This window comes from Nerophis ophidion, linkage group LG02, assembly GCF_033978795.1.
Source record: "Nerophis ophidion isolate RoL-2023_Sa linkage group LG02, RoL_Noph_v1.0, whole genome shotgun sequence".
Classification (NCBI taxonomy): domain Eukaryota; kingdom Metazoa; phylum Chordata; class Actinopteri; order Syngnathiformes; family Syngnathidae; genus Nerophis; species Nerophis ophidion.
The window spans coordinates 29,861,380-29,883,154 of record NC_084612.1 but is presented as its reverse complement, the minus strand read 5'-3'; the positions used below and the strand labels follow the sequence as shown (position 1 = coordinate 29,883,154).

Below are 21,775 nucleotides of genomic sequence, written 5' to 3'. Positions count from 1 at the left end.
TGGCAGACATTATTTTATTGCGCATGCAGAGTGTGTGTGTGTGTGTGCGCGTCTTACCCCCATGGTGTGAGACAGTTGTTCAGCAGTGAGACTGAGGTTGTAGTTTTGAGCTTCCAGTCGTCGACATTGGCTCTGCAACACTTGTCGCTCCAGACTTTGTTCTAAGGCGGGAAAATCCAGGAAGGCCAAATGAGCAAGTGGCAAAAAAAGCTAAGGTTTAGGTCTCAGGGATATAGAAATTAAATTAAAACTTATCTTACACTGCAGTCACATTAAAAAGGATATGGTTAATCCGATGTCTTATTCAGTATAGTCAAATCCTGACTATTGTAATAGTAATAGCATTAAGATGGATTTTGACCAGCAGCTATCTCTAGCGCCATCGAGCGGCCAACACTTGCAACAACAACTTCTTTAGTCAGTTCAATGTACTAAAAGTTTAAGTTAAGTTTAAATCATAGATCATTAAAGTAGATATAGAAACATTTATTCAGGAATCAAATATCAGAGCATTGGTCTCCAGCTTTTTTTGTTCTGAGAGCTACTTTTACATAATGAAAGTTGCAGAGAGCTACACAATTTTTTTTTTTACTTTTAGTTTCAGAGCTTATTTTAACCCAAACAATAACAAAATGTTGGTATCTACGAGAGTTGCAAAGATTAATCGATTAGACAATAGTTTGGTTCTTTGGTCAAAATTTTGCATAGATTTTGTTTACAGGACATTTTCTTATTTATGTCCTTCCACTTCCACTGTGTCTTCTCCCTTTTAGCAATGTTGTAATTTTTAACGCTTCCATAGGGAGCCTACTGACAGGTATGAGTTCGAACTATACGCTACTTTGTATAAAAAATGGCAGCAGCGGAGGATGCATGTGCATGTACGAGCCAGTCTGCCCCACAGCAAATGGATAGCGGAAAAGAAAGAGCTTATTGACTTTAACGTCGAACAACAATAGCGGACTTGCGCAAAGCTCCTGGGGCAAATTTCTACCATATATGGAAATATCCGCTGATGTCACCATGGGGAAAAACGTCACTGGACAGAGCAAACTCCAAACAACTCGTTTGGAGGAAGTAAGAAGAAAGGCAAGAAAGTTTTATAAATATCTCTGCCATGCCTGCATTTCAAATGTTCGGGAGTTATGCGGAATCCAAAATATACAAAAACAAGTACTAATAGATTGGAAATCTTGGTAATAGGTCACTTTTAATAAATGTAACAAACACAAATGGATAAAATCCAGACTGTTCAGACGTTAAATAGAAAGTAAAAGGTAAATTCAAGGTAAAACCAAATGATAATGAGAGGGTAGAAGAAGTTAAAATTTAAATAAAGGGTAAAATAAGGTAAGATGTAAATGGAAGGTAAGATAAGATAAAAGGTAGACAGGTAAATTTAAAGTAAAATAAGTTAAATAAAAGGTCAATACAACCTAAATAGAAGGTAAAACAGGGTTTAAAAAAGTAAACACAAGGTAAATAAAGATAGAGAGTAAACAAAAGGTAAAATAAGCTAAATAGGAGGTCAGAGAAGATGAATAGAATTTAAAATATGGTTAAAGAAGATACATAGAAGATAATGAAGGCAGAAGAATCTTGGTTTATTTCAATTATTTTTCCTAAAATACACATTGAGGCTACAAAGTGTTTTGTTCGACAACTCAATTGAGTTGTCTGATTAATCGAGTTTTGAGTTAAGTTGATTACTCGATTACTAAAATGATGGATAGCTGCAGCTCTAGTTTTTACAACTCCCTTTGTTGTACTAAAACTATTAAACAACAAAAAAACACATCCTGTTTTCCAGTATGCATTTCTTCCAGGTGGACTTTTTTGAGAGCGACTTTGACAAAAGGAAATTATTTTGTAAGTTTTTTCATGACTGACAAGATTAAATTTACTTTAATTATAAAGCTGATCTCCACTTAGTGTGGTCATTGTCCTATTTAGTGTCAGAGAGTAAAACAATGAGATTTCTGTTCTTTACCTTCAACATATTCCTGATAAGCTTCAAATATGGATTCAATCCCTTGCCACTTGGAAGCTGGCACCTCCTCTTCCTCCTCCTCTTGGTCCTCCTCTTCCTCGGAGGCCGAAAGGTCCTCCCTCGTCCCTGAGGCGTCGCGGTGCGGCGCTGTGGAGAAGTGCTGCCCGTTGGGCTGAGGGTGAGCGTGCGGATGCGTGCTTGTCAAGTGCGAGTGGGAATGCGGCCTGCTGGGGGCGATCTGGAGCTCAGGAATGTTGTAATGGACAGAGGACTCCTGCAGGGGGGAGGACTCGGACATCCCTACGGCCCCGCCTGAAAACACATTACAAAGTTTTTCAAGAAGAAGCGAAGGGCTTCATTGATGAATTTGAAGTGGCGATAATTGCCATTATTTTATCAGGGGATGAAAGAGAATAAAATGATACTTGTCATAATGTCCCCCAGCTGAAGGTTAAAATAAAAGTGGTGATGGGACTCAGAGTAATAATCACGTCTGCTCGAAAGATATCCATTCCAATTATAGCAAAGCCATTACTTGGCTTGTGCTGCTTTACCTTTGTGTTTCTGCAGCGCCTTCTGGGTGGACTGCAGCACAGATTCGTGGAACTGATGGGCAAATTCTTCCGGGGTGAAGCTGTCCCAGGGTTTGGTGCGACCGTTCACGCTGTGAACCTCTTTAGCCTGTAGAGGCATGGGAGGCCGCAAGCTGTTTAGCAGGCTGGAACTCCTCTTGGAGATTGGCCCTTCGCCGGGCCCCCGGCCCTTGTCTGGATGGACAGCTGGGGAGGGAGGATCCTTTGGTCTTAGCGTGTCCCCGAGGGATTTTGGATGGCCATTAGGGGACGAGGGGCAATGTGAGGTGGGGCTGTGCGGGCTGACACCGTTGTGGTCTTCTGACTCAGAGGCGGGATGGGAACATGCTGAATCTGCAATGACGTGAGCGTATTTTAGGACATGGAATTGTAAGTACCTTCAACAGACTTTTTTGTAGGTGTGCACTGAAACTTTGCCTTTGTTACACGACACTTTTATTTATTTGCTTGTCTGTTTGTTTTGTCAGCCTCTGTTGTTTTTATTACGTACACATTTAGGGACATTATTAATGGGAAAAACGGTGGTTAATGTGCATAAGAATAACTTCAATCATTTAAGTTAAAGTTATTTAGTTAGTTACAGTAAATGTTTTAAGTATGGATGGGCAATATGGCATAGAATCTATATCGCAATACCATATTTTTCAGACTATAAGTCGCAATTTTTTTTCATAGTTTGGCCAGGGGTGCGACTTATACTCAGGGGCGACTTATGTGTGAAATTATTAACACATTACCGTAAAATATTAAATAATATGATTTAGCTCTATAAGATTTCATGGGATTTATGGATTAGGAGTGACAGATTGTTTGGTAAACGTATAGCATGTTCTATGTTATAGTTATTTGAATGACTCATAATATGTTACGTTAACATACGAGGCACCTTCTCAGTTGGTTATTTATGTGTCATATAACGTACACTTATTCAGTCTGTTGGTCACTATTCTTTATTTTAAATTGCCTTTCAAATTTCTGTTCTTGGTGTTGGGTTTTATTAAATAAATTTCCCTCAAAAATGAAACTTATATATGTTTTTTTCCTTCTTTATTATGCATTTTCGGCAGGTGCGACTAATACTCCGGAGCGACTTATACTCCGGAAAATACGGTGTATATTGCAGTCTCTAGCGACAATAATATATATCACAATATTCAGTATATAAATTATATTATAACCATTTCCAAATGGGTTTAATAGGGTCCTAATTTAGCTGATGACATATTCTGTACCATATTGTGTCATTTCCAGTTGTTTTATTTTCTGAAAAATTATTGTTAACTCTACTTGCTGATTTACTGTTAATATTCGGGTCATTTCTGTTGTAACGTGGTTACTCTTCAGTTAAAATGTAATAAGCACTAATTATTTTCTTTTTTAAACGTTGTTGCGGGTTCGCTAAAAACAAAACTATATAACCATGCAACCAATGATGGCTCAGTAGCAGATTTCGAGTTGGGGATATTTATTGGCCCATCTCTAGGTCACCACTGCACAGTGTGCAAAATGTATATACAGTGCAAAAAATGGTGAAAATCTCCATTAATAAATAAGTCCACCTTAAGACCACTTGGTCTGGTCTAATGGTCATGTGATCTGCGCAAAGCGCGCCAAGGCGCATTTATATGGCGTCATCTGAACATGCACCGTCCTTTTGACTGACTCTACGTGACGCCATGACGACAACCTATTGCCCGGCGAGTCTCTCTTGTGAGCGTGCATCTGACTACATGCCACTCAAAACGTTATCTTTTCTAAGTTACAAAACTGACATTGTCGTTGTGACAGCGCACTTGCTCCCGCTGTCAGCGTGCAGGTGCGTCTTCGCTCTCCTGGACAAAGGGAGAGAGAGAGAGATGTGCCGGTCCTCAAGTGAGGGCGTGATGAGAGCGCAACGTCACAAACATACATTAGTTTTAGGCGATACTACGAATTACGGTATTGATCCGATACCAAGTAGTTACACGGGCATTATTGGTCATACCAATGTCCATACTAAAAACTTTCAGGATCATTAAATGAGAACATTTTAGATCACCACTGTAATCCGACAATATCAAGTAATATTTCAATTATTTCCTTTTTCCTTTTTTAGATACAAAATGTTTAATAAAGTCCACAGTTCAAAACAACTCAACAAAAGAAACCACTGTTAATGGCTCTTATTTCCTATGTTTGTAAACAATAAAAACATTACGGTGATGATAAAAAATATCGATTTAATACCTGTAGTATTGACAATATTTTGATAATATACTCTGTATCGTTAACATTGATTTTTGTATTGATTTGTCATCTTTTTTTAACATTCAAAAGTTCGAGCTGAGCGGTTAGCTATGCTTTTTTGTATACTCCAATGCGAAGTTTAGAATGTTTAGCTCTTCCTTGTCCTTTAGTCCTCTATTGATAGTGATACTTGTGAGAAATATAGTTTATTTGGATTAGTGATTTAGAAGCTGCACTTGCTAGTGCGCTACAGTACATTGCATTGCGGACACCTTTGTTTGCTTTTTGCTGTCAAATTTGCGGTACACAGCTCAAATGTGTCATCAACATGCATTAACACGATATAATTACAGTATTTAAAGCTATGTTGTAGGACAGATTTATATCGTCTATTCCACAACCCTAGTTTTGATAAATAACTTAAATATATTTTTCGCCATAACTCTATTGTCGTTATTGTGCCTTTTTGTGGAAATTATGTTATACCACCTGTTGCATTTGTTGGCACCTAACAACTTTGTTGACTGTGTTTTGTTGGTTATGAGCCAAAAATCAATTTTTCTAATTAAGTGTGAATTGCTCATCATTAAAACATCTTTCAACAGTCATTCCTCCATGCAACTAAAACTTAAGGTGTTGGCTTGAAGGTCCTTCTAATTTTACAACTCACTGAGGTAATTAACCATTATAAGACACTCTGACACACCTAAACACACCCTTATTTGTCCTAAAATAACAAAAAAACGCATTTAACATTGAAATATTATGTCAACAAGCCGCACAGTGACCTTGTTGTTAGCATGCAAACCTCACAGTCAGGAGATCCAAGTTCAAATCTACGTTTGCACTTCTCTGTTTGTTTTCTCCAGGTACTCCGCCTTCCTCACGCATTCCAATAACATGCATGTTAGGTTAATCGCCTACAGTTGTGGTTGTAAATGCTTGTTTGCCTACATGTTTCCTGTGATTGACCAGCTGACTTCTCACCCAAAACAAAGCTGGGATAGGCTTCAGCTCACTCTTGACCCAAATGAGAGGACAAGCAGTTCTGCAAATGAATTAATATACCTCAATTTAAGAGTGTTTTGAGATAAAGGCTGTCTTTCGGCTAATTGTTGCGCTTTAGGTTACACGCAACAATTTGAGATACAAGCACCCACCCATTAGTTGGCGTAGTAAATATCACAGTTAACCCCGTAATATCAGACTAAACATCAGGTCTTACTCGCGAGCATTAGTTTACAGCTAAAGATGGACATAACTTTATTTCCAACTTTGGCAAAGAAGAATTCGATTGCTGAGACGTACGTGTATGATATTTATTGAATTAAAGAAAAAAAATGGTTAAAAGCCTGACCGGGTGTCTAGCTAACTTGGCGAAGCAATTCGAGCGTACCTCTGCTAGTCCGCACCATACTGAAGCAGAATGATTCTAAACCCCAGCCAAGGATGTTAAAATAATATCTCAAATATGGAGAAGCTGATGATGGTGTGTTTGACATAGAAGCAGCTGGAAGGAGATATCGTAGAAGTACACTCTCCGAGGTAAACACTGTATATTATTATGTTACTTCATAAAACATTGTAGTTAGTAATAGTACATTATACACTTATTATTATCCAAAAGTTGGTTATGTTTTTAAAGGCATGTTACATGTACAAATTGATGATGATTTTAATTATTCCAATTGTAGAAGTTGATTTGAGAAGTGTTTCTATCACAGAACGAGTTAAAATACTTCTGTATTTACGAACATTTTGGGATCGCAGTGGACATGCTTTTGTGAGAAATTCTAATTTTCAAAATATCTGTGTATGTTGTGTTTGTATGATCTAATTGGTGCTGAGGATGGAAATGATTATGGCGTGAATAAACTTGCAAATGTGACACACGAGGAAGTGTGTCTCACCAAGGAGCTGTGATGCAGGGCTCTTACACGGAGGCTGAGGGGCATGTCTGATGGTATCCAAGGTTACGCTCTTCTCTTTAATGGCTTGGAGGAGCTCCACTACCCTTTCATTATCTACAAGATGGCGGAAAGGAGGAAAAAACCCATCAAAATGATGATTGATTTTCAGCAGCTTAATGTGGCAGTCTGTGTTGTCATCATTGGATGTCTAATACTGACATTGGCCGGTTGCAACATACATAAAGAGTCGTCCCTTCAAATTGCATACAATTGAAGTACGCCGTTAAAGACACAGGAAATTGGGGGTAAGATGGAGGTGGCTGGAGTCAAGGTGTTAATGAGAGACGGGTGCATGTGAACAGATTGCTTTCGAGTGAAGGGAAGCGTCAGCGAGCTGTAGAGCCTGCTGAGGACGACTACAATGTTCGAAAAGCTAATGAGCACGAGATGGTTTCGCTGTGCTCTGCTGTAATGAGAGACTTGCAACACGGACATGAGTCACCAGTGTATAAGGCGCCATGAAGTTGAAATTGTTCACTACTTGAACATGCAAAGAAAAATAAATTCTAAAAAAAAAGTCTCTCACCTCTTCTCTGCTGAATGGTGACATGGGAAAGTCTGAACATGGTAAGAAAGCGCTTCTTTTCCTCCAGCTCTGGCGCCCGGTCCATCTCCTCGGGGGTGAAGGGCGTGCTGAGTTGCGGGGGAGGAGCAGGTGGAGGAGTGCGTTTGGACTGCGAGGCAGCTGGTGAGGGGCTCCGCTCCCTGAGCATCCTTCGTCGCTTTCTTCTCTTCTGCTGTACCAGCTCGTCCCGCTGGCCCACAGTGGTCAGGTTGAACATTCCCAAGAAGTCCAATTTCTGCTCAAAAAGGGAAAAGTAAATCAACCTGACTCCCAATCTGTTGGAGCTTGTTTGTGCACACAGTGTGTGTGTTTTACCTCTGTGGCGTCATCAAGTTTAAGTGGTGGCTGCTCTGCAACCCTTCTGAGATGTGCCCTCACCTCTTCCTCATCACTTTCATCGTATGAGTCATCCAGCTCATAGTAGTAACCTGCGGAACACACAGAGGTCTATACTCGACACCACACCAACAACAACTTGCATTTCCACTTCTATTCAAAAAACTGTGGAAATGCAAACCATATTATGGTTTTCCATTCAAAAGTTGTACCATAATGAGGGGAACTGAACTGACCTGCTAGTAAAGGGATGGGTACAGTTCACATTTGAATTGATGCAGTACCAATGAATACTACCTGGGAATCCATACAGGTACTCAACAGTACCAATTTTTGGTGTGTTTATTATTATTATATCTTGTTTTCTTACACTTCTGAGTGTCATTCACCAGTACAGTAGTGTATTATAAATAAATTGGACTTTGCATGCAGTTGTAATTCCAAGACAATAGATGGCAGTAGTGTATAGGCTCCGGTGTTTAGCCTAGCTAAAATGTAGTCTTTTCTAGTCTTACCTTGTGCCCTACAAAGTGTTTAAATTGTAACTAATATACTTATTACACACCAGCTGTATGATTGTAATGTAAAGCGCATTGTAATCTGCATCTTAGTTGTGGTTTTCATTAACAAATTTGGAGGTGTTGAAATTGGCACGTAAAATCACTGATGCTAATCAGTAGCATGTCTATGACATAATAAATAAATGATAAATGTTATTAAATGTAAATTAGCATTGAGCTAGCGCATTTTAAAAAGTGGAGCCTCTCTGTATGTCCGGGCTCTTTATTTTAATCAAGCATTTGCTGAATTCAATGATAGGGACACTTTTGTTAATGATTAGTTTCAAATATGCTTCAGACTTGGAAGACTTTATCTGTAAGTAATCCGAAAATATAACTGTTTGATAATTGTTTGTATTGACCAGACAATATTATTCAATTAAGCACACTTTTTAAGTATGTCTAGCTCAGGTGCTAGTGTGTGCTTAGCTGTTGTGTAGCTGCTAGGTCCTACAAACTTATAGCCTACCGTGTTAAGCTTTTGTAAATGACTTCACTAAAATACAGGTAAAAAAGACCAACCTTGTGTGCTAATTGGAGTACATTTAGATGTTACTGTAACATAAATAAAATGCTGTTTGTGTCAGAGATACTTGTTTTTTTTTGTTGTTGCTGATATTCGACACCCCGAAATCAAACAACAATTGTCTGTTCTTGCCGATAGAAAAGCGCCAACAGCCGAGCTGACACTTGTGTAATGTCACACAAACCTTTTTCCTTGGCTTCCCTCTTCCGCTTCTCTTCCAAGTCCAGTTTGCTGACGGGCCTTCTGTGTTGCTGAAGAATCTCGTCATAGATCAGCATTGTGTCTGGCATCATTCCCAGTGTGGCTACCTGTCCCAGGGCTGAACCAGAGACCGTCCCAACCCCTTGTGCTTGTCGACCGTGCCCATGGAAACTTTTCTGTCCGGCGTTGCTTTTGACGGCTCCCTCCAGCTCGTACTGGCTGGTGAGGGACATGGACCCCCTCTGTTGGCTGAAGAAAGAGCGAGTGGACTTCTCCAGATCAGCAAGGAATGTGCTTGGCTCCGGCAGACCCGGAGGTCCCCTCAGTTGGAGATACTTTTCCATTCCTCCGCCGTCTCTCCGCCTGGCTACATCGTCGTACTTGGAGTGGCTGGGGGGCAGCCGGCTGAGCTCATAGTGTCCCATTCCTGAGGGATCGTGGTTCTGTCTGGACTCGGTGGACGTTTCTATAAGAGACGCAGGGTTCCACAAAGTTGTGGGAAGTGGAGGGTGGTGTTCCCGCATTGGCTGGGAGGGTTTGGGGGATATAAGGGGCGGAGGGGCACCTAAGTGGGAGTGGAGTTCTCTGCTTCCTGGTTCATGGTTATTTGGTCTGTGAACGCACAATCCAACATGCTTATCAGTTTGGCATTCACTGAAATGACAAATACTTAAATTTCCCAAGTATGGCTGAAATGCAAACATGCAACACTCTTTTTTGTGTGTTCCTGTGTGTGTAAAGCATTGTTATCAATCGCAAAATAGCCCAAAGCAGAAAGAGGATGTGACCAAGGTACCCAATGTCCTCCACACACACACACACACACACACACACACACACACACACACACACACACACACACACACACACACACACACACACACACACACACACACACACACACACACACACACACACACACACATCTCTTAAGTAGTCAAGGAGTTGATATTTGGGGGGTGAAAGCAATTTATAGGAGTAAATGTTTTTCATAATTTATTTTAGCTTTTAAAAGAGAAGTTTAAAAAAATACAGACATTTAATCAGTCTGATAATTAAATTGTGCGTACAGTCATCCCTCGCCACATTGCGCTTCAAGTATTGTGGATTCACTACATCCCAGATTTTATTCAGTTTTAAAAAAGATATATTTTAAAACATATTCCACATTGTTTCTCATAAATGAAGCATTTTCAAGTATAACAATAGGTAAATGAGCTAAAAATATCAATACAACTGTACTATTGGCCAATCAGAGCGTGCCGTTCAGTATTGTGGCTACTGATAGGCTCGAGATCAGGCAGCATTGGATTAAGAGTGTAGAGCTGACTAAATGGGGTAATTTTCATACATTTAGCGGGCACTCATTATGTTGAAAAATGTATTCAGAAGGTAGTTGATAGTTTTTACCTTTGTCTAGGTATGGGATTATATTCCATGTATAATGAATGATTCCAACTTTGCGGAAATTCATTTATCACAGTCATGTTTGGAACAAATTAACAGCAATAAACAAGGGATTATTGTATACGTAAACTATTTATATAATTTAAATTCCAACAATTTATGCAATTTGTAGTGTGCTGCTTAGCATTTTTGTATTTGATATACAGTATTTAATTGACATTTTTGTTGGTTGAAAAACACATATGTTTAAATAGAATATGAAAGCTTAAGGAGAAATCTGAGAAAGAGAGAAAGGCAGCTGGACACACAAGATCATAAAAGTGTATGGAAAGAACAACATCACATCATCCAAGCCTACTAAATATGTTTATATTTCTGTACATTAGAGTAAATGTGTGCGGTATGTGCAATCTGTAGCCAATGGTGTGATTCTGTCATTATATTAATGTTTTTACTAAAAATGGATGTCCGTGCATCCCTCCTGTCTTTCTGGTTCAGCTTTAAGAATACTCTCACGTCTTAGTCACTCACAGCATCACTAACACACACACACACACACCGGAACAAAGGAGAGGAAGTAGGAGGCTTATGCTGTGCAAGGTTGAGAGGATTAGTCAAGAATTTGCCTTTGTGGAACTCAGCTGTCCCACCCCGCTGCCTGTTTAAAAACTTCCTCATGAAACAGCAGTCATCAGGAACTCACTTTGCCTAAACATAGCTGTGAGTCCTGTCTCCATGTCAGATAGAAATAGAATCGACGTCATGCTACAACAGACTTGATCATTGTTGTCTCAAAACAGACCATTAAAGTTTGCTAGCTTTGGATCCTTCTAAACTTCTTTAACACTACTACCACTGTCCCTCATCATTCTAGTGCAGGCCAGGGATACTCCCTTTATTAATTCATTAAATAATTACAATGGCATCTCAACCTACGAGCAATTTGACTTCCACAAGAGAGCTCGTAACTCTAAAATAGTATTTTCTAAAAACAGTCCTACCCTTTGAAATGTATTTAAATTAATTTATTCTATACTTTTTCAACATTTACCTTGCCTTTTTCAAAGAAAAACACATTTTTAAATAAGAAATATAGTTTGAAAAACAATAACAATAACAAACAACTACAGTAATTTTACGAAGTAAAGTAACAATATTGTAGCATTTACCTTGGGGACTAGACTTGTGTAGGTGTCTCCCATAGGAACAATAGGAACTAAATAACATTATTAGTTATTTTCCATAGTAACATATTTGAATGTCGGACCAGAGAGGTCAGAGTTGACAACTGTGTACAAATTGCCATGCTTGACTGTCCAGTTTGTTTGAAATGAAATATGTCAAACACAGCATCTGCCGCTTCTAAATATTCTTTATGAAAAAAGGTTTGCTGTTTAAACGTGTTTCAATCAATCAATCAAGTGTCTCAAAGGGCTGCACAAACCACAACAACATCCTCGGTAGAGCCCACATAAAAACTCAACCCAGTGGGACGTCGACAATGATGACTATGAGAAACCTTGGAGAGGACCGCATATGTGGGCAACCCCCCACCCCTAGGGAACCGAAAGCAATGGATGTCGAGCGGATCTAACATGATATTGTAAAAGTCCAATCCATAGTGGATCTAACATAACCGTGAGAATCCAGTCCAAAGTGGATCCAATATAGTAAAGAGAGTTTGTGATGCGCACTGACATAGACCGTGGCAGGGCTGACTTGCCGGGAGGCTTTTAACACCTAGGACATGTCTTTAATGGTTTATTACCTCTGAAGCAGTCGTTATATAAAATACAAATGAAAACACACAAAAACAGTACTATTACAATTTCAAATCAGTTGGATGGCAGGATTCTGTCAAACTCTGGGCAGCACTCAAACTTGCATATCAACTATCTCAACAGAACTTATGTTTCTTGTGTAGACAAAGCAGGAACAGCAACCTGTCACAATATATTAAGTCTTAACTGCTCAATCGGCACAACCCTTTGACAAATATTACTTCAACTGGCGCCAGAGTGGGTTCGTAACTCAAATTACGCTGGCAAATTAAAGCTGAGAGACAGCTTGTATCTCAAGTTACTTGTAAGTTGAGGTACAACTGTCATTTTAAAAATCACTTAATTTGGACACATCTGTTTGATATTTACAGTGTTATAATGTTTGCAACTTCCAAAACATCTGACTGAGACTACTTTACATACTTGCAATTTGTCAGGCGTCAAACTAATGGTGACTTATGTTGCTGCCATGTGTTAAAAATCTTACAAAAATGTATCAATGGATATCAAATATAAGCTCAGCATTCAAAATGCTACACATACAAATGTTTAAATGCAGCTTTGCAAGTGCAAATCTGACCTGTGTTCTGGTGCGTCAGCGGGCCGTCCCAAGTCCAGATGCTGCTCCAGAACCTGCTGGCGGAATTCAGACACCTGGTACTGACGATCAGCTTTCTCTTGCCGCAGCTTGCGTTGCCTTGCCAACCACCTCTCCTCCTCGTTGTTCCTGGGAGTGATTAAGGTGGTCGGGAGACCGGTTCCCACAGCACTGGTGGGCCCCATGAAGAGCCCGTGCCCTGAGATCAGACTGGGAACCGTGTGATGTGATTGTCCCATTGCAGGGTGGAGTCCTGGTGGGACTGGTTTGGGTGCTGGAAGCAGGGGCTCTTTGGTTTTATCTGTGAAGGGGCAGAAAGATCAGTGTTGGCACAATGAGTGTTTAAAGAGGGAATGATGAAGCCACTGAAACATACCAGCCCGATTAGGGGTGAGTCTCTCTGGCTTGGCTCTGTCTTCCTGCCCCCTCATGCCATGGAGCTCAACCAGGTAGTGGCTCTCCAAAGCTTTGGACGCTTGCAGCTCTTTCTCCCTCATTGCTCTCTCCTTTTGCCTCTCAAGTTCTTTTTCTCTTTCTCTCTCCTTCTCCCGCTCTCTTTCGCGCTCTCTTTCCCGCTCCCGCTCCCTCTCCCTTTCTCGCTCCCGTTCTCGCTCTCTCTCAAGCTCCCGCTCTCTCTCTCGCTCCCGTTCTTTCTCTCTTTCCGCCTCCCGCTCCCGCTCCTTTTCCCGCTCGCGTTCCCGCTCCCTCTCTCGCTGCCGCAGCTCATCCTCCAGCTGAAGCCTGGACAGACAAGTAAGACAGGGAAATAAATAAAGTCACATTTGATACAGAGGCTCATTAAGTATTTGCATGGCTAAATCGAGATGACTTTACCTCTCGGACTGCAGTGCAGAAAGTGAAGGGTGCGTGAAGTCTCCGGGATAGCGCACGCCTGACAGATGCATATGGACTGCAGTTGGATGCATGGGGGGTAATGCTCCCCCTGCTGGAAGTTGATAGAAAGGTGACCTCAAAGCAGAGAGGCAGAATGGGTCATCCATCCTGGGAGACAAGGAAATGCAAAAGGAAAAAAACTGTGTCAGCCTTGGTACAGCACAGCTCAGACTTTCATTAACCTTTGTGCCTCTGTCTCCTTAAAGAAGAAACAGCATGTGTCTTCCACCTCTTAAGAAAGCAGCAGTGTCTGTCAGCGAGCCTCAATCGCCACACAGAAGCTGTCAAAGACGGTGTTGTGTATTACAACTCTGCGCTGCTCGTGTATGTGGGTGACATGCACAGCTCATCCCCTCATTAAACCCATTACAGTGCAGTGTCTGATGGCTGCTGCACTTCTCTGATGTTGCGAGGCTGACAGACAGTACGGAGGGAGGGAGAGCATACGGTCTAGTAAGGGCCCAAAGCAAGCAGGGCCCTTCAAAACACACACACACACTTCAAGCCCACAGTCATACTTTATAATGTAGAGTCAAAATTATCCCGCTTAAGAGAATACATTTTGCAGCTGGTCCTTTATAGAGTGACCACTTTTAATCTTGGAAATACCTGCACTACATTAGACCCAATCCAGTTTGGTGTAGAACCTATTCACCTTATTTAACAACATAAGAGAGGCAAAATATTAGATTTACCTCTAAAAAATGAGATTGCTACTTGTCCAAGGTGTATGCTGCCTTCTGCCCAAGTCCAGCTGGGATTGGCTCCATCCCCCCCCCCCCAGTTTGACACCACTGTAAATTGCAGGAATGGTTCACTTATACCTCATAAGGCTGCAACTATTTGTTTGACTAGTTGAAAAAAACACTTTGTAGCCTCAATGCGATTTTGGGAACATAGTACGATTTTTCTGATGTTTTTTATTGTTTCTTTTTATAGATACACGTATCATTGAAATTGCACTTTTGCCATTCATCATTTAAAGGAGAACTGCACTTTTTTATTGTATTTTGCCTATCATTCAGTATACTTATGTAAGACAGGCACATAGGGCTGGACGATATGGCTGAAAACTATATCACGATAAACATTTTTGTATTGATCGATAATTATTGATACGTTTTTTGAGACTTATTTAAGCCTGTCGATAAATGCAGTAAACCAATTTCCAAATTACCAAGGGTGCTATTTATCAGTGAAGAAGGTGTCTGGTGACCAGGTAGGATGAGCTCGGTAAAAAAATAATTGCGGTGGATTTGAAGGTAGTTGCAGTTTTGAGACACTTGATGGCAGTACTGTATAAACGATTAAACACTACACAGTGGGTTGGGAAGTTATTCATTAAACTGACACATTGGAAATGTCAGGTTGTTGCCACACTGCTACTTTCATTACAACCAACAAAAATAAATACAAGTTTCTGTTATTGAGTTGATATATCTAAATATCACAGTTTTTTTTCTCACTTAATGTAGTTAATCCCCAGCGAGACAGAAAGACGGCACATCCAACCTTGGTAGCTGATACTGTAACGTGATTGGCTTTTGGCGGGTCCCTCCCATTGCTCAGTGACACTTTCTATTTCCTGTTTAACTGGGTTCCCAGAGCACAAGTGACTTAATGAAACAAATCTTGCTTCTTAATTTCTGGTTTCTTCCGACTAAAAAATATACATATACTGTATACGTTATAAATATATGTTTTATCCAACACATGGCGCAGTGGAAGAGTGGCCGTGCGCAACCCGAGGGTCACTGGTTCAAATCCCACCTAGAACCAACCTCGTCACGTCCGTTGTGTCCTGAGCAAGACACTTCACCCTTGCTCCTGATGGGTGCTGGTTGGCGCCTTGCATGGCAGCTTCCTCCATCAGTGTGTGAATGTGTGTGTGAATGGGTAAATGTGGAAGTAGTGTCAAAGCGCTTTGAGTACCTTGAAGGTAGAAAAGCGCTATACAAGTACAACCCATTTATCATTTATCATTATTTTATTTGGATTATGTGTCTACCGCGATAGATATTGATATAATTTTATCGGCCCAGCTCTACAAGCACACATATGTTTTTTATGCATTCTAACCCGTAAACGAATGCAAGCAAAAGTCAGCTTACAATGGAGTCAATGGGAGCCGCTATATCCCACCTATAAAGTGCTTTAAAAAACATCCAAACACTTCCACAACGTTTTATATATACACACTTTAAGTACCGTATTTTTCGGATAAGTCGCACCAGCCGAAAATGCATAATAAAGAAGGAAAAAAACATATATACGTCGCACTGGAGTATAAGTCGCATTTTTGGGGGAAATTTATTTGATAAAATCCAACACCAAGAACAGACATTTGAAAGGAAATGTAAAATAAATAAAGAATAGTGAACAACAGGCTGAATAAGTGTACGTTATATGACGCATAAATAACCAACGGAGAACGTGCCTGGTATGTTAACGTAACATATTATGGTAAGAGTCATTCAAATAACTATAACATACAGAACATGCTATACGTTTACCAAACAATCTGTCACTCCTAATCAATAAATCCCGTGACATCTTCTTCCTCGATGTCGCTTCTCTGCCATCTCCAAAGGTATGCCCCGCTTCCTCTTGTCGTTTTCTGCTGCATATTTCACTACGTCCAGCTTGTAATCTGCAGTACATGATTTCCTTTTCGGTGCCATTTTTGTTCAGCACTTCTCAGTTTTTATAAGTTACCGCCAGCGTTGAAATGATCCATTTTAATAGCTACGGCAGTAGCATATAGCATATAGCAGTTAGCATCCCATGACCCACAATGCACTTCTGCCATGACCCTCCCCCGCCAAATTCTTATTGGTTGACGTGTATGTGACGATTGCTGACGTGTGTGTGACGATTGCTGACATTTTCTTTGTCTCTTCCGCGAATGAGATAAATAATATTATCTGATGTTGTGTAATCTGCAGTACATGATTTCCTTTTCGGTGCCATTTTTGTTCAGCCCTTCTCAGTTTTTATAAGTTACTGCCAACGATGAAATGATCCATTTTAATAGCTACGGCAGTAGCATATAGCATATTGCAGTTAGCATTCCATGACCCACAATGCACTTCTGCCATGACCCTCCCCCGCCAAATTCTTATTGGTTGACGTGTGTGTGACGATTGCTGACCTGTGTGTGACAGTTGCTGACATTTTCTTCATCTCTTCCGCGAATGAGATAAATAATATTATTTGATATTTTACGGTAATGTGTTGATAATTTCACACACAAGTCGGTGCGGAGTATATGTTGCACCCCCGGCCAAACCATGAAAAACTGCGACTTATAGTCCGAAAAATACGGTATACAGTATACTGGATGTAATGTAGCAATAGGCACATTCAACGTGAAATATTTACATATTTTGTTCATTTTAAGCATACCGTGGCGATTATTTTGATAGACACATCACATCGTTCACTTTTTCCTTCAACATCACTGATTACTACTCAAACAGACTTTATTAGAGCCAACAGACATAAAAAAAACACAACTTGCTGTTAAAAATGTCCGCTCTCACTGAAATGCCGACTGTTATGATGTTCATACATTCTGTTATAGATCAATAATTAGTCATAATCCTCGCTAAGGGTTTAAAAAAAAAAGGGTGCGTGCAAACCAGCGTCTTTCGCATGTCTTTTTCGCAATCTCTGAATTTATATTGGCTGTCAAAGTGTATCAACTTCTCAGTTTATGCCCACACCATTTTACTATCCAGGTGAGAGATTTATAATCCAGAATAAACTTTCACAAACTCAGGGGCTATAAAGCAGCTCATGATGTCAATATAGCAACATAAGGAAGTTATCTTGTTTTGATCAATCTGCCGCTAACTGTAGGTCCTTAAGGTTAGCTCTTATAATAACAATATTTCTAATATTTGGTCAACATTCATGTCACAAAATTTAAATGAATTATTGTTGACACTTTTTGGATGGTTATTTATTGGGTATTTATGGTCCCATTGTAAGCAGACTTTTATTTAGGTTAATTTACGAGTTAGAATGCATTTGAAAATATTGTGTTCTTATTTCTCATTAGGCTTATGAATATAGGCAAAATTCCAAAAAGTGCAGTTTTGCCTTAAATTTGAAAAATTAATACCATTATGTTAAAAAGTATTTAAAAAAAACCTTTGTATCTCAAAAACAGGTACAGTTGTCCCTCGTCACATTGGCTTCAACACACCGCAGATTTTGTTTTACATATTTTGTTTTTCAAAAGCATTTTCTCCATTTTGTTTTTTTACATTCTTTGAAACAATTTTTAATAGATTAAAAAAAAGCAGAAAGAAAAAAAAAAAGTATTTTTTCTTTTATTTGTTTATAATCTGTCCTGTCCTGCCACTCAGGCAAATCATGTTGTTGATGTAGATGCAGATATTTACAATACAGATTTACTTTAAAAAAATAGAAGTGTTGGATACTTCTCTTGTTGCTTTATTTGTATTTGACTTTACTAAATGTTTGGGTAGAATTTTACCAAACAAAACCAGTTTCTTTTAAGTAATATAGAACTTGATGAAAGCCGTTCATCTATTTTATTGAGAATGTAATTAATCATGGAACTGGGACCCAATATTATTAAAAAGTATAGATATTGAATCGAGAATCGTACGGAATCGAGGTTTGATTCTGAATCAAATAGTTACCCCCAAGAAACTAATCGAATTGTGTGGTGCCAAAAGATTCACGGACCTGCTAAACATACAAAAGATAATCATCAAACCTTTGAAGGCTTCTCGTCTTTTTTGGGCCTTTTGCGCTCTAGCTCCCTCTTTTTGAGCTAGCTCTCTCAGCAATCTGCTGTCGCCGCCACACACACACAGGCCACATCACCCGTAGTGTGATCTACATCAAAATAGATGCACCACACTCACGTGTGCTCAATTGGAGGAGTCTTGCAGAAACTATAGATTTTATGAATTTGTACTAATTAAACGAATCATTGAAGCAACAAAATACAAATTGAAGCTTTTTTCTAATGAACCCGGTTCGTAGTATCTTTTCAATAGTGTACCTTCCAATTAGGGCTGCAACTAACGATTAATTGGATAATTGATTAATCTGTCAATTATTATTTCGATTAATCGATTAATAATCGGATAAAAAAGACAAACTACATTTCTATCATTTCCAATACTTTATTTTAAAAAAAACAGCATACTGGCACCATGTCTTTTCGACTTGACAAATAAAACAAGGCAAGTGTTACAAAAATGTTTGTTTTTTTTATATCAAGTGCACCATTGTCATGCACAATAGCAATAATTTTGCATAGGGGAATTTCAAACCTGGCTATTACCTATTCCAACCATTCTGCAATGTTGGATGTTGAATGTCTTTCCTCTAGTTGCATGGTCATAAGGCAGATTGACTTCATATTCCATTCGTCTCCAATGTAGTGGCATGTATTTAAAGTGTAGCCAAGGTGGCTACACTTGTCCACACATGAGTAGTGAGAGCAATTTTGCTCTGGGTGGCTTTTCTGTCAGTCTACACAGCATGGAATGTCTGCTCGTACTTCCTCTCCATCAGTTTGGTAAAAATGGTACCTCGAGCAAGACTGTAACCAGGGTTGAGGACATGAATCATTTGTCTAAAATCTTCATCCTCCACCATTGATAGTGACCTCATGTCAGTTACCAACATATTCAGGATAGCATCAGTCAGTGCAGTCGCTTGCCGTGGTGTACACACTTTCGTTTGTACCAAGTCGCTAATGCTGGATTGTTTCTTTCTGAAATGAGAGAAACTATATTATGAACGTACATAGTAGCATCATTTACATGTAACTCAATACATACCCAGTTGATTTAATTGATAATTTCTGACATAAAAGACAAATACGCCACCACATTAAAAAAACAGCTACATTAAATAAATGGACATTGGAGTTGCAGAATACACCAATAACAACACAGAAATGTAACTCATCAGATCAGAACTGGATCAGATATAGTAGACATTTCTGTTTTGAATAATAAAGGATTCACTTTAGGCTACCTCTGAATAATAGCATAAAATATTCCAGCACATTCATAACGTTAATTTATATTAAAGCGTTACTCAAGTCTAGATAGATATATATTATGAAACCAGCTGGAGATATTTCTGTCCGTTACGTTTATACGTGCGTTTTCTGTCTCAAAACAGAGTCAAATGTGCCGGAGACACATTATCAGCCCTGCGTTGCAACAAAGACACAACGTTAACGTTACTCACAAAAAAGCTGAACTTATGAATGCCTGTTGCGACTCATAACAACACAGAAAATGAAGTCACCGCACTATCCAAAAAGTTCCTAACATTCTGAAAGTTAATACACAACAGTTGCTGCTGCGCTTCCTTAAAAAAAAATCTCCTCGTTAACAAAAGATTAAAAACACAGAAAGACGGAACACAACGGATCAATATACTCGGACTATGGACTTAAAAAAGTTACGTACCGTGAGTTCTTCCTTTCATCCATGGCTCCTCTTCAGGTGCTGCCAAAGCAATGTTGTCCTTCCGTGCCAAGCGAGGTCCATGCTGCACGTTTTGCAGGAAATGTCTTCTTTAAAGTCTTTAAGGTAAAGTGTTCAAACACTTTTGACGACTTAGGTCGTACACTTTTCTCCATTGAAGCAATAACCTCGAGATGTTTCTCCGCTGAACTATCCGTACTGTTTCCCTCCGCTATTTTTCAAATGTTTCCAGCAAAGGAGACGGCGTGGTCATGTGAGCTGCACATGACACATCATTGGCTGGCTTACTGCCACCTCATGAGATGTAGCCTCGGCGCCGCCCTGGTGCTGTTTTGTACTGTTTTTGTACTTATTTTGATTATTGTTTTTCAGCTGTTTGTAAATGTTGCAGTTTATAAATAAAGGTTTGGGGGAGAAAAAAAAAAAAGAGCCTCAGCACATGCACATTGCATACATCCAACGAATCGATGACTAAATTAATCGTCAACTGTTTTTACAATCGATTTTAATCGATTTAATCGATTAGTTGTTGCAGCCCTACTTCCAATCAAAAATTATGTTGCCACATCATCAGTATTACACAATAGCTTAAACATTGTATTCTCAGTGCAAAGGGTGGTCACCAAGACAGGGTAAGGCTCACCTGTATGGGGTGAAGGAGGGGTGTGGCAGGTAGCTAGGGTGATAGTATGCAGCTGCAGCAGCTGCTGTGGCGGGATCCAGGCCCAAGGGCAAAGAGGGCACACGGAGGGCATCCTCAGTTGTTGCGTAGGGTCTGAAACCACGTAGGTATTCTTCTGGTATAGGACCAGGCGGCACTGCATTAGGCAACTGTCTCGGCAAGCTGTAACCATAATAAAAATAGGGAGTTTAAGTGATCATTGGGACGCATTCAACATGATATAGTTGGAAAGTCTCACAGCAAAGTGTAAAATGAAATGATACGCTCATGCAAACACACTCAGAGGCAAAACAGTCCGTACGTGTCCAGTCACTAAATTAGTCCGATTTCTCAAATAGTTTGACTTTAATTAAACAATCGGATCTTGTTCGGTTTTTGAAAACTCGGACTAACACACCTCGATTATGTGACTGAAAACCACATTTCTCGAGTGGTTGTGTGATGCCGGAGGGGACCCTTCGTATCGCGCATGCGCCAGTCTCTAGGCGCGGGATGTAACCCGGAAACAGATACTAATCAATAAAAACATAACATTTTGAAGTGCATCAATAAGAGAAAAAATGAAACCAAAATTTATCTAAAGAGGTAGCGCCGAAAATGTAGAAGGCCAGCTTAATTTGGACTCCCGAATTAATTACGAATGAAATGCAAGAGAACAAAGCAGCTATATTAAAGGCGAATAATTAAGGGTACACAAACATCTTCAGGGTGCATTTGTGCACTCCAAACTGAATAACAATAACTCTGTATTCAACACAACTGGCAAGATAGTCCAGAACAATAGCAGCCTTTATCTGGAACAGTGTCAGTTGGGGCAGGAACAGTTTTTTTCTTCCGACTTAAATTTCCTTCCATTAAGACGAGAGCCTTGTGAATGAACTCCGAGGCATTCAAAAGTTTTGTTTCCACGATTCTCTGTCAGAAAATTCCTTTGAAAAAACTCTCGTCTTTCTTTGCT

The 21,775-nt window shown here is 39.7% G+C and overlaps 1 protein-coding gene across 3 annotated transcripts in view; it reads right to left on the bottom strand.

Moving 5' to 3' along the window:
- gse1b (Gse1 coiled-coil protein b) overlaps positions 1–21,775 on the bottom strand; it is a 459,629-nt gene that overhangs the window by 4,273 nt on the left and 433,581 nt on the right. The window contains exons 6-16 of one of the 3 annotated variants that reach the window (XM_061880969.1): positions 20,779–20,979; positions 13,588–13,755; positions 13,130–13,494; positions 12,736–13,054; positions 8,951–9,579; positions 7,660–7,772; positions 7,306–7,579; positions 6,747–6,833; positions 2,545–2,916; positions 1,991–2,302; positions 58–161 (exon numbers count right to left, since the gene is read on the bottom strand). In XM_061880969.1, the coding sequence (XP_061736953.1) occupies positions 58–161; positions 1,991–2,302; positions 2,545–2,916; positions 6,747–6,833; positions 7,306–7,579; positions 7,660–7,772; positions 8,951–9,579; positions 12,736–13,054; positions 13,130–13,494; positions 13,588–13,755; positions 20,779–20,979 (2,944 nt within the window). Of the gene's footprint in view, positions 1–57; positions 162–1,990; positions 2,303–2,544; positions 2,917–6,719; positions 6,834–7,305; positions 7,580–7,659; positions 7,773–8,950; positions 9,580–12,735; positions 13,055–13,129; positions 13,495–13,587; positions 13,756–20,778; positions 20,980–21,775 lie in introns of all 3 variants that reach the window. The other 2 variants (XM_061880960.1, XM_061880979.1) reach the window with 2 other exon arrangements.